Here is a 13,507-nt window from a genome sequence, read left to right as displayed (position 1 = left end):
TTGACTGCATTATGAGGTAATGGAGAGTGGGCTTGGTGTATTATCATCACAAGGCAGACGATTAGAGTGTGGTAGTGAAGGGACTGCTGGTTTACCGTTTGCTCAGCCATTCTAGACTCACAAGGATGGGATATTCTCAGACGGAAGCAGGTAAATGGATGCTCAATAGGATGAGGAGGAAGAAGTCTAGAAGAAGAGCACGAGCAGGAGCAAGATTTTGATCATATGGAGATTGGAAAGGGATGGCAACTCTTGTTTATTGTCTACTAGTTTCTGCATAATTACCCTTAAAAATCAAGTCACAGGAAGCAGAAGCTGATATTGATACAAGCCCTTCACCAATGGCAACTGCTGGAACCATACCCCAAACAAATGGAGAGAACAATACTCTCAGAAAGCCATTTACCTGTTTGCATAGAGTTGCTAGGTCTACCTCTAGCCTAGCTTAAGATTGGAATCAGATTTTTTTCTTCGATGATCTTACTAGGCAGATATTCATCAGCATCTTAACATCCCTGGAGTGGAAACAAATTCAGCCTAGGGAAGAAAAGAAAAGACCAGATAGCTGTTTCAACAGGCAATCATGTTATCAGCAACAGAAAAGAAAGGAACTGAAACATATAAACTTAGGAGCTATGGGATGTCCAGCCTCTACCTATCAACAGGCATCTTCATGGGGTGGGCAGAACTTCCCCAAACCTTTCCTGATATGACATCCCTTGGCACCGACTCTTGCTGTTATGGGTCAAAGAATACATTTAACGCTTGCTACTAATTACATTAAGACTACAAGAGCAAGTCAAGTTTGCGAACTGAAGCAGCATCAAACATTAAAAATGGTGCCATGGCGTATATTTCTAAGGGCTGCAGAGATTCCTGAGGTCTTCCTCCTTGGCATATGAACTGGGTATTATCCTGGAAGCGTAAGGATAAAGGTCCTTATAGGAGTTCCGGATGGTCCCTTCAGCAACTCCAGTAGCAAGAGAAATATCTGCACCCATAGGGCTTCTCATATTAACTCTGTAAAATCAACAACAAGAACTGAGAAATATCATGCTAACCTTTGAGAAGCTTCTTGTCATCCGATAATTGAGTTATCATGTAAATAACAGCTGCTGCCACTGAAATTGGGCTTCTCCTACAAAAGGTAAATGAGATTTAAGGGTTTGTACAAGCCATCTAACTCTTTATCTTCCTCCCTTTAATTGTCTCCAAAGTTCCCCTTCCCCCCTCCCAACCTTCTTCCTGTACAAAGTAACTAACTACACAAGAAAGGCAGTCAATTCTATCATTCACAGGCCCAAGCATGTGAATATTTCATCTTTTACTGTTCAACAAGAAAATATGGTCGGCTTCATCCCGAGAACAATTCCATTCTAAAAAATACCCTTAATTTTAATGCTAGGGATAAATAGTTATTGACAAATAGTTATCACATCTCCCCCCACCCATCTAAAAAACAACCATCTTTTTCGAAGCAAATGTTGAGAAATAAAATTTAAAAACACGTGTGGAATGTTGCACTGTGTAGGCGCCACCACTAGTTTAAGATCTATAGTCTACCAAAAACGAGTGACAGCATGTGATAGAGAGTATTTCAGAGAGGCAGTAAGGACTGGAAAGATTAGTTGCATAGCCAAAATTTCATTAGTTTCTTGAAGACACTTCATGCTTTCTTTGGTGAATGTTATGTCATCTATTTTTCATTCACTGTGGAATTGTGTGAAATAAAGCACAATCCAGCTTATTTAAAAAGTATACTAGCTTCCCTCTATTAGTAATGCAAATACATAGTGGGGGGCACAAACAGGCAGCTCATGTGCTAAAAGGAGATCAAGCAGGCAAACATGTGACAGCAGGAGTTCCCTGAAGTAAAAGACATTTGATTTTGTGAAGTTGTGGACACCCATTTAGCATAGAGTTCTTTATACATAAAAAAAATAAAACCAAAAAAAAATAAAAAATCATAAAATAAACTGATCTTTGGCACTAAACAAGAAAATCGAGGTTAAAAAGAAAAACTACCTTATATCAAGCTCTTCAGATTTCTGAACAGCCTCTTGGGCGGCCTTGACTGCCTGATTGGTCATGCCAAGATGGGAGCAAAAGCGCCGCTATAAAATTTTAGGTGGGAATAATTAGTGGTTGGACTAGACAAATTATCAACAGAGAAAATTTAGGAGATGAAACACATGCTACATACCAAACACCAGAAACACGGAAAAAAGATGAAGAGCTACTTCAATAAAAACTTACCAGAAAGTCCCCAGCATGAATGGTTCCCATTTCCATGGATTGACCCATCTCTACCTCTAGTTGTTTTACAATGTACTCTTTGGCTCGGCCAATTTCCTTTTTTGTGGCTCCATTGGCAACCGAACAAATTTCTAGTCGAAATCATATGTTAAGATACTCTCATACACAGAGACATGACCACAAAGTATCAAATTGTTAGGAAACTTGCATTATACCTTTTACAGTGCGGGGTTTATCTTCTTGTCGACAAGCAATGTATATGCATGCTGCCAAAATTGCATCCTGATTTCTTCCTCTGAGGGGCTTTTGATCTTCTACTTTCTTATAAATCTCATTGGCCAGGTCCTTAATATGGAAGTCACAGATACATCAACACATGGCCAGTCTAAACCAGAAGGACTTTCAGTTGAGATCAAGATAGACACAAAGCATCCAAAAGTAGAAACACTTTCTTAAGTGATCATTCCTTGGACATGCAAGAACACCACATAAACATGTGGAACCAAATACATATCCCCAATTAAGTTCAAAACACATTCAGACAGCAGAGTATTTTAGAGAAATGATAAAGATAAGATTAAGTTCAAAGAAGGAATGCAGCTTCACGCTAATATTTGAGGACCAATCAAACCACTAGTAGCAAATATTAAACACCAATCTGCAAGCATAGGCATAATGCTTAAGAATTTACATCAAAACCATCAACCATACTTCCAATCAATGGTTTTTTCCATAAGTTCCTATTCGTGCAAAAAGCAGAAAGAGGTCAAAGAAACACACAAAATAAAAAATCAGGAATAAGATAGTTCGGCCAAGCATGATCAGCCATAAAAATGAAAGATGAACAAAATCATAAGCCACACTTTCTTAGAATGCTTCACTGCAATCTTGGATATAAGAATGCATCAAGCAGGGCTTGTCAACACAACTCATTTACCAATGGTGAGGTTCATTATATTCTTAGATATCCCATAAATATACATGCACTAAAATAAAATAAGAGTCCAATCCCCATTCAATTGACCTTTCCTCCTGATGGCATTTTAGAACCACCTTTAATGTGCCAAGTTAAATTCCTATTAGTAGAGGAGACTTGATAAAATGGAGTGGAAACATGAGTTGGCTTTTCCAATATCAATAGAATGAGCACTACAAACTATATGCTTCAAAAAGAGAGTCATAAAAATGAAAATTAAAACTTTTTTTGATAACCTAAAAATTCGAAAATTTAACTTCTACCTTGTGGCTGCTGGGATTCGAGCCCAGGTCTCCATGGCCACAACGTGAAATTCTCACCACAAAACTACAGCCACCACATGAGAAAATTAAAACTTTAACTTGATCAGAATATGGATGATAACAAAAAAGGACAAAGGATGCAATAGCTTTGGTTAGAGTAAACCCATATTCCTTTCCTTATAGACCTATTGACCAAGGATGAAAATATTGTTTTTTACGGATATATAGGTAGTTGGATTTTATGGGTATATCGGGAAATATCAGTGGATATTTTGACAAAAGATATTGATAAATGAAAATTAATCAAAACTTTTCAATTATAGAAAAAACAACAATATATACATTGAAGTTATTTTAAGGAAGAAATTGATATATTTATAATAAATTTATAAAATTAGACAATAATATATTGAATTTGAAAACACATTAATAATAAAATGAGAATATATTTAATATTTTTATTTAATAATATTAAAAACTTTATTTATAAATTTCTATTCCTCCTGTATGCAATTACTATATAAAATACATAATAATATAATTAAAATTGAATTTATTTTAATTGATTTTCAATATATAAATTACATGTGCGTTTTTAGTGACAAAACACATTTGGGGGTTCATATGCATCACACTTAAGGACCAAGGCCCTTGCAGTTTTTTATGTTTTTTTCTCTTCAAGAGAGAATCCCACATCGGATTTTCAAAGGAAAGAGATGCCTTATTTAATAAGGCAGAGCATCAGGTGGCTTGATGGAACGCATTTAGGCCTAGGATCATTGAGTCTTAGATGGCTGGACTGCGCTGCACTATGCACCTAGCAGCCCAATTAATTTTATCATTAAATGGTAAAAAGGTGCTGACATGGCACCGGAATATCAGCGATAATATCGAAATATCACTAAAATATCAGTATATTGTCGAAAAGGAGTGCTAAATGGCAAAAAAAATGGAAACATAGGCCAATCAAGATATCTGCCCCATATTTCACTGACAAATTCCGACATTTTAATCGATGCTATTGACTGATTAAATAAATATTATTCGGAAGCCCAAACCCAAGGATGTGGACTGCATGCCTATCAAGAAGCCGTCTTTGGTGGGAAAAAGAGTTAAGTAGTTGGTATTATTATGCAATAACGAGTCACTGTAATGGGTACTATTCTGCATTCATGCTACAGTAATGAGTTAATGTTCACTTAATGTTCACCCTAGCTTAGCAAGAAGTTACTAGGTGTTCCATTGGATACACTTCTTATTTTCTGTTTTTAAAATTAGAAAATAGTAATAACTTTTATATAAGATAGAAGAAGGCTTAGATGCTTACATTAAAAATGTAATGGTTTTAAAAATCATTTAAAAAAATCGAGGTATAAAATTTTTTTTACTAAGTCAAATTTTTAAATTTTTAAATTTTAAAAATATAATTTATTACTATTTTTTTATTTTAAAAATAGAAAATAAAAAGTATACCCATATAGACACTAGTTTTTTATTTTCAGTTTTCCCCTTTTAGTTTCTTTTACTTTGGTTATATATTGATGACTGAGATTAGCTTGATTTAAGGGTTACTATTAATTGTTGTAAGGGTTGTACTCATCGCTTTCCAGTTACTGAACATTGAGAGTTTCAGCTTCACCCTTTGTTCAGAGTGTGAGATTATTATTAATTTGCTCTTATATCTGTTCTAGTACTACATCTCTATCTTCATCATCATTTTCTTCCTTCTCCTACACCTGCTCTTCTACTACATTCCATCTTCAATTTTATTTTATTTTTGGATAAGAAACAATGATTTCAATGCAATGAAATATTAAGTATAAAGAATGATGAGAAATCCTTCCAAAAAGTACACTAGTGTACACTACTTCACAAAGGCAGATCTAGCTATAATTCAGAGGTAAAAATTCTCCTATGAAAGAAACCATGTGTCTAGCTCCATATTTTGTTAACACATCTATTGCATGATTGCCTAAGCGAGGAGCCCAAGAGAAGGAACATCAAACTTGTTCTCATGATATAATAGTAGTGGAATCATCTTCTACTAGAAAATTGGAGGTACCCAAAGCTTTCACTTGTAACAACCCTTCTAAAAGAGCTAGAATTTCTATCTCAATGGCTAAACCCCAACCTGCAAGTTTGGAGAATGTCTTAACACACTGCCACAATAATCTCTAAGCAACCATCCAATCCCTAAATGCCTTGAGTTGTCATTCCTCAAAATTTAGCTAAACAAAACCCACTGGAGGTGGTAGTCATTCACAAACTGTCTCCTTAGTCAACCTCATGGTTCTACAAATCATATTCCCATCTAGTAGAATGAGGCTCAAAGAAATATCAGTAAAAGCTTCACTGGTAGAAGCCCACACCGAAGACGGGAAGTAAAACAAGCAAAACTCAAACTGTTTCTTGAGTCCATCTGTCCCATAAAATTTTTGCTTTCCTTTCCCACCAAATGGTCCAAATCAAAGTGAGGCAAACAATACACCAAAAAGTCTTGCCTTAAGGAAAGTCGACCAAAATCTCTAAATGATATAATTAACATTTCCATTACCCTTCTGGGTGGAACTCAATCAATCCCTAGAAGTCAAATTAATCTACACCATAATGTTAGTGCTTCAAGGCAACATAAAAAAAAAAATGATCTATTAGACTCTCCACTCCCCCTGCATATGACACACCATTCCTGGCTATGTGCTTTGTATGATTTTTCCCATTAGAGCAAGTCATTAGTATTGAACTTCTTATTTTCCATAAGCTATGCAAAGGCCTTTACTTTTGGTGGAGCTTTGAATTTCCAAATTAAATATCCAAGAATAAAATGAACTGAAATGGTCAAAGTCGGGATAGCATTAAAGAAAAAGCTAAACTGAAAACAATCTTGAGGATGTCCAGGAACAAACTCTCATGTCAAGAAAAGTGAGTGACAAATAGACATGGCTAAAACAACCATTAGACAAGCTAGTCCCTCAATTTCTTGCTAAGAGATTACGATGAAATTTGAAGTTCCAAGATATAGACAAGGAGGAAGAAACTTGCACTGAGGAAATAACAGTTTCTCAACCTCAACACTCTATAGATGTTTGGGAACTACTCACTAAGAGATTTATTACCTAACCAAATATCTTTTTAAAAGTGAATTTTTGTATCATTACACACAGAATAACAAGTGCAAACAAAGAATTCTGAGGAGCCCTATGTAATAGCCTTCCAAGGGCATTTATCTAACCACCTAACAATATAGTTGACATCCCATCCATCAGCGTTTGAAAGATACCCAAGATGACCTTGTTCCATAAAGCATCACTCTCCCTAAGGAACCTCCACAACCACTTCCTTAGAAGGGTTCTATTCCTCAAGGATATTCTCCCAATGCCTAACAAAGTGATCTCTCCTCCCTTTCCCAACACCTGACCACATAAAATCTCTCAGCAATCCAGGAATCCTGAAGGCTACTATAATTGGAGCTTTGTGCAAAGATAAAAAAATACAACGGGATAAGGGATAAACATGACTGCACTAGAGTAATCTTGCCACCTAGGGATAAGTAAACTTTCTTCCAACCATCCTCACCTTTTCTTCTTTTCACTAAAATTTTCTGATTTCAGCATAGCTTTCCCCATCTGGGATGAAAGCTTATCTTCAAACCTACTAAAGAAAAAACCCTATAGATGCTAATTTTATTCCCAAGATTTCCCTCACTCCTACACATCCTTGGTCCATTTAATATCAGCCCCTAACACCAATCCCTTCAGAGAAAATCTGAATCATATAAGAAACAAAATAAGGCAACTAAAGAATCCAACAAATACTGATATTGTAAGGGGTGGGCCTTCAAAGAGAGTATTTATTGCCTATCAATCCATGTCTACGACATGAGAGTGGACTCATGTGGCTTACAATATATATGACCAATCAAATTAGGCCTTTTACACTATCGAGCATAACACTTTCAAACTGGCCTCAGCCAGAATTGACTTTTTAGTGGGCTGAACTCCAGCCAAGCTCATATAGGGTTCATTTTACTCCTAATACACACTATACAATCATAGAAAGCTCAAGGAAAACCCCCAACACAAGATATACAGCATAAACAACAATCAGGAAAGAACACCATGCCTTATACATTGCAGAAAATTCTAGTTAAATAATATGAATGTTCCAACACATGATGAGAATGAAAAATATGTGAAAGGTGAGTAATTAGCAATACCTTTATGGTTGCAACCAGGCCCAACCTGAAATAGCAAATTATAGCATCAGTTACAAATGCAGCCATAAACCCACAAAATGCAATCTTTTAACAAAAACAAGAACACCTAACAAGTTAAAAAAATTTCTTCAAAGGGGAAAAAACATTAATCTCAGTTTCTTCTTCTTTCTGAAAAGAAAACAAAATTAATCTATAAATACAAACAAAAGAAAATGAAGCAGATGAACATCAAGAAAAAGAAAGATGGGAGAGAGCACAAAAAACATAACCCCTTTACAATTACACCTAAGAATAAAAGAAAACACAACAAGCTCCAATGTCTATGGAAGCAAGGGATATCAACACTCCTACCTGAGACAAACAAGAACACAAAAGGCCACCATTTAACAATACTACTCTGTACTTCCTTACCGTGCTTTCTTTCCCTTAAATTTTTTTTTTCAGTTTCTTCATCCATATGGCCCACAGAATTTTTGACAAAAAGTGATTCTTCCAGATGATCCTATCCCACATTCCCATTGATCTTCCAGACCATGGTTTCATAACCATTATTAAAGATGGAGACATAACGCAATGAAGCTCAAATTTCCTTGAAAAACTTCACAAGATAGAGTAAGAGATAGATGCTTGACTGATTTAGATGAAACTTGCATAGAACACACCAAGTAGGAACCATCTGATTTCTCAACTAAGTTATCCACAGTCTAAATTATTATTAACTGCTAACCAGAAAAAAAGGAAGGGGAAAAACTTGAAAGGAATCATGGTCACCAAAAACCATTGAAGGAAAACATGACATCATCATTCACAGCTAAAGACATATGGAAAGAATTGGCTAAAAACCCTCAATGCTAGGTTTTGTAACAGACTTCATGTCATCCCAAGTCATAAACCTCCCTAGGATACACATAAGAATGAACCTTCCAGTTTCTTTGAAATGAGACATTCCACCAGTGCCACTAAGATTATTTTTGCAGCATTTTCATCTGATCCAATTGCTAGTGAATTCAGCTGAAGGGTGAGTGATATTATCACACCATACATCCTCTTGAAGCCTGATTTGATGCTCACTACCCATCTTTACACAGTAGTGTTACTAAAAGGATGCCCCATTGTAGGGAAACCTCCCTCCAAAGCCTACAATCATATCGGAGAAAAACACACCTATTCTCCATTTAATTGCCACTGCACTCATTTAATGCCACTACTGTAATCTTCAACTTTCATTATCCACTCCAACTTCCCTAACAGTACTTATCCACCAATTTCAAATTTAGATTTATGATCAATTAAATTTCCAAATCCCTGTCTTTGTACAGAAGTGCAAATTGTCCCAGCTTATCAGATGATACTTCAACTCCTCCACCTTGGCAATCCATGGGAAGTTCCTTTATGCATTCTCAAATCTCTCTGCTATTGAGAAAGGGATTCTGACAAGTGAAATGAAACATGTAGTAAGAGTATCGACAGGTGTTACTTAAAGTCAGCTTCCTCACTTTAGATGAATAGCAGGATGCCCATGCCATCAACAGTTTTCAGACTCAAACATTCCCACAATAGACTCCCACACTGAAGCGAACATAGATGGGGCAATGAACAACAATATGCACCATAAACTGGCCCGAACAAGTACAAGGCACTTGCATTCAGTGCACCATAACGTATTGTTAATATTAACTAATTCCCCTATTTGATTGTTGAGAAATCACACGAAAATAAATTAAAAGTTGGAACATAGAAAAGGTCCTCAGTTAATCCACTATCCTGAATTCAAAACTTTTTTTCCCTATCAATTCTTGTGGTGCAATCTTGCAGTAAATAGTTAATTTTAAGTTCAATGCTTCACAGTCAGTTCAACTAGAAAAAAAAAAAATAATGACATTGAAACTTACAACATAAAACAATCCAACAAAATCCAAGTTTTCTTCTTTGCCCTGAATTTTCTCAACAAGCAAACAGTCATAGTAGGATTTGAAAGAAAACTGAACTTACTGCCACACAATGTGACAGAGAATTAGAAAGCAAACACTGAAAACAAACCTGTGAAAATATTAAAGTTTGAATTCAAAGCATTCAAGAAACCTTCCGAGAAAATTTTCTATTTTTCTGGCAAAGCAAGCCACATCAAAGGAGAGGAAAAAATCAATCCTACAAGACACTGCAGCAATCAATTAGGAGAATTAAAAGAATAATAATCATAACACGTCCATTTCTAAATTCACCTTCCAACAAAGAGTTTTCCTCCCAAAATTTCTGTTGAAACTTTTCCAGAAAAATTCTTCTGCTTTTCAGGGAAATAAATCATGCCTAACACAGAAAAGTCTGGAAAAAACGAGAGCCAATTTCAAATCCAAAACCTTCTCCAAAGAAAAGGGACCTCTTTCAGGACTAGACTAAATTTTCCATTGAAGCTTCCCTAGAAACTTGTTCCACTTTTCTAGCAAAGCAAGCGAGCCTAAAACAGAGATACAACAAAAATTTAAAATTCAACAATGTGAAACTCAATCTCAAGACTAGAAAAACCAATACGGTTTCAAAACAAAATATTTCCCTGAAAATGCCCAAATTTTCTATAGAAAAAAGCTCTATGTTTTTCTAGCAAAACAAATGGAAAAGAAACAGAGAAAGGGACGAAATTCAAAATTCAACACAGTGGCACTCAGTTGGAACAAGAACAGACGACGCCAATTTCCTTCTAAAGAGAAAACTTTCCGAGAAGTTACTAACATTTTTCAGGAGAAACTTTCCCGGAAAATTTTCCACTTCTGCTACCAAACAAACCAAACCCCGACAGAGGGGAAAACACACAAAATTTGCCATTTTCCCGAGAAAATGCCCATACTTTTCTCGGATAACAAAAGCAGCCTAAATATAGAAACAAACCAAAATTCAAAATTTAACTTACAACACAGTGGCACTGAATTTTTATTTTTATTTTAAAAAAAACAAAACAAAACAAAAAGACCCTTCTTCAAAGAACGAAAATTTTTCCCGGGAAACTCCCAAATTTTCTATAGGAACAAACAGAACCTCCGACAATGAGCAAAATTTTCACTTCTCTGGCAAAACAAACCAAGCTGAAACAGATAAGGAAAAGAAAAGGAAAAAAAAAATACAAATACAAGTACAAAACTCAAAATTGAACACCAGGGCCCCCCCCAAAACCCTCAAAAACTAACATTTTCCCGGGGAAAAAAGAAATCCCACACTTCCCATAGAGCCAGACAGAAGAAAGAAAAGCAAACGAACCTATCACACATGGTGGCGATGGTCTTGAAGGCCTGAATCAAGGAGCGGTCAGGGTTGGAGCCGCGGTTCTGCCACCGACCCAGTGAGGAAGAGAGGAAGTCATTGGAGGGTCCGCCATTGGAGGGCTTGGAGATAAGGGTGGAAAGGCCGCCGTCGGCGAGGAGAGGGTTGGAGGGCCCCCCGACTCGGACAGGGTCGTTGTCGGCGGACTCGTTGGCGAAGGTGCGCCACTCGGAGGCCTCGTCGATGGAGTGGGCTTCGAGAACAAGACCGCACTCGGAGCAGACAGTGTCGCCGGCGGAATGGTCCAACACCACCTCCGTGTACCTCTTGCACTCTGGGCAATACGTGTCTGTCATTACCTTCTTACTTGCCTTTCTGGGTTTCTGTAAAGACTGTAATCATCTCTCTGCCATACCACCGACCTTCTTTTTTTTTTTTCTTCAATTTTTATGGCTTGATTTTGATTTCACAAGTTCCTCGATTTCATGCTTTGCATTCATTCTCCATATCTCATGCATTTCCCCGTGTGCTCTTTGGATAACTCATTTTTTTCTGGGTCCTTTTCCCTTGCCGTTTTAGGCATGTTTGGATATAAGGAAAATATATATTTTTTTAAAAAAATATTAATAAAAATAGAATGATGAAGATGAAGAGAACAAAATATATATTATTCTTTTGAAAAGAAAAAAACAAATACAAAAACAATTTTTTTCCATGCAAAGAGAAAATGTTTATAGCTGTAGTTGGTGGTTATTTAAAATAATAAATTTTTTATATTAAAAATAAAAACTCCTATATAAAAATTATGTATTTATCTTATAATTTCTTTTTAAAAAAATACTTTTAAACATTTTTAAATTTGAGACAATAATTTTTTTGAGTAATTTAATTTTTTAACTAATTTTTAAATTTTATCATTTTTTTCAGTATAAAACTTTAAAAATAATTTTAAGAAATTAATTTATATATATAAAATTTTTAATGATATTTTATTTTTTATATTTGATATGTTAAATTAAATGATAAATAATAAATATAAATGTAGTAATATATTAAATTAAATAGAATATGTATAATATTTAAATATAAAGATATATTTAAGATGAAAAGAAAGTTATGAGATTTAATTTTATCTACATATTTATGTATGTTTTATTTTAAAATTTTAAAAATTATTATATTAATTAATTTATATTGTTTATTTATCATTAATAATTATTATAAAAATAAATGTATATATATATATAAATATTTATATTTGTTTAAATGATTTATATGATAAAAATTGAATAGGAGGATATATAAATATTTTTTATAATATTGATCAAAATGATTGTGTAGCACAATGGTCATTTGTCAACAATAGTTACATGGTTCAAATCCCCATCTTTTCTATTATAACCAAAATCTATTGATAATCGGTTCAAGCACTTCGACAACAATCCACTGCATCAACATATATTATCAATTTAATAAATAAGTCATGTTTGACTTTGATACCTCAATCTATATATCTTATTAAATATATTTATTTAATTGTGTCAAAATAGTTTGTGATTGATACATCCTATTATGGCTTGTTTAACCTATATATGTTATATTTAAAATTCATTAATTTTTAATAGGTCAAAAAATAAATAGTTAAACCACTTAAAGTAAAAGTTTATATATTTTAAAAATTATAATTATTAAAAATATTTTATAGGAAATAAATAAATAAAATTCCAAACAAGTTCAAAATTTAAAGGTTTAATTTATCTTATATATGAGTCATAGACTCATAAATTAAACAATTAAATTAATTGATTTTTTTAAAAAAATTAAATTTTAAAACTTAAAAGCAACTAAAATGTATTTTAAAAACAATACTTTATAAATTGGAAAGCATCAATGTACTAAAATTCTTGTGTTACTTGTGTAATAAGTTAGTTATGTTTGTGTTTGCTACGCTACCGAATCAATATCTATTGTAGATAGAATTTTGGGAATTATGGTATTACATTATCATTGATGATGGTAGATATTTATAAATAAATACATTTGAATTCTGCTATAATTTAATCTTTATCTCCTACTCTAATTCAAACCAATAGTAAACTTCTATTATAATTTAAGTTTTATATTTTATTTTAATTCAAATTAATAATTGACTTCTATTTTAATTTAAACTAATAATAAATAAATAAATATTAATAGTTAAATGAAGGATGAATATTTAAATAATTTGTTTTCTCTATTATGCTCTAGCAAGATGGAGCTCTGGGAGGAGAGCCCAATCTTGACTTGAAGAGTGAGAAATCATGTTCACGAAAGATGCTTAGTAAGCACATTGGCTAACTGATCTTTAAAAAAGATATAAGTCACACGAAAAACACCACTTTGAACCTGTTCATGAATAAAGTGATAATTCAATGCAACATATTTCATATGAGAATGAATGACCAGATTAGAACAAAGATGAGTGACACTAACATTATCGCAATATATCACAAGCATTTGGAGAACATAAACACTAAGTACAATAAAAAGTGAACATACTTAATGCAA

General features: G+C 34.0%; 1 protein-coding gene and 1 long non-coding RNA gene across 2 annotated transcripts; both read right to left on the bottom strand.

Annotated features, from left to right (window-relative positions):
- Positions 1–540: 540 nt before the first annotated feature.
- On the bottom strand, positions 541–11,523 carry LOC117916817 (transcription initiation factor IIB-like). The gene is made up of 7 exons (XM_034832998.1): positions 10,958–11,523; positions 7,709–7,733; positions 2,472–2,601; positions 2,257–2,387; positions 2,026–2,114; positions 1,062–1,138; positions 541–991 (listed from the first exon to the last, which is right to left on the bottom strand). Exons 1-7 carry the CDS (start codon positions 11,314–11,316, stop codon positions 858–860), a joined length of 945 nt encoding a protein of 314 aa, XP_034688889.1. The 5' UTR covers positions 11,317–11,523; the 3' UTR covers positions 541–857.
- LOC117916818 lies at positions 8,140–10,829 on the bottom strand. The gene is made up of 2 exons (XR_004651607.1): positions 9,931–10,829; positions 8,140–9,814 (listed from the first exon to the last, which is right to left on the bottom strand). It is a non-coding gene; the product is annotated as an uncharacterized LOC117916818 (long non-coding RNA).
- Positions 11,524–13,507: the final 1,984 nt, after the last annotated feature.

Source organism: Vitis riparia, chromosome 6 (genome assembly GCF_004353265.1).
Source record: "Vitis riparia cultivar Riparia Gloire de Montpellier isolate 1030 chromosome 6, EGFV_Vit.rip_1.0, whole genome shotgun sequence".
NCBI lineage: Eukaryota > Viridiplantae > Streptophyta > Magnoliopsida > Vitales > Vitaceae > Vitis > Vitis riparia.
This window is presented reverse-complemented; position numbering and strand designations above follow the sequence as displayed.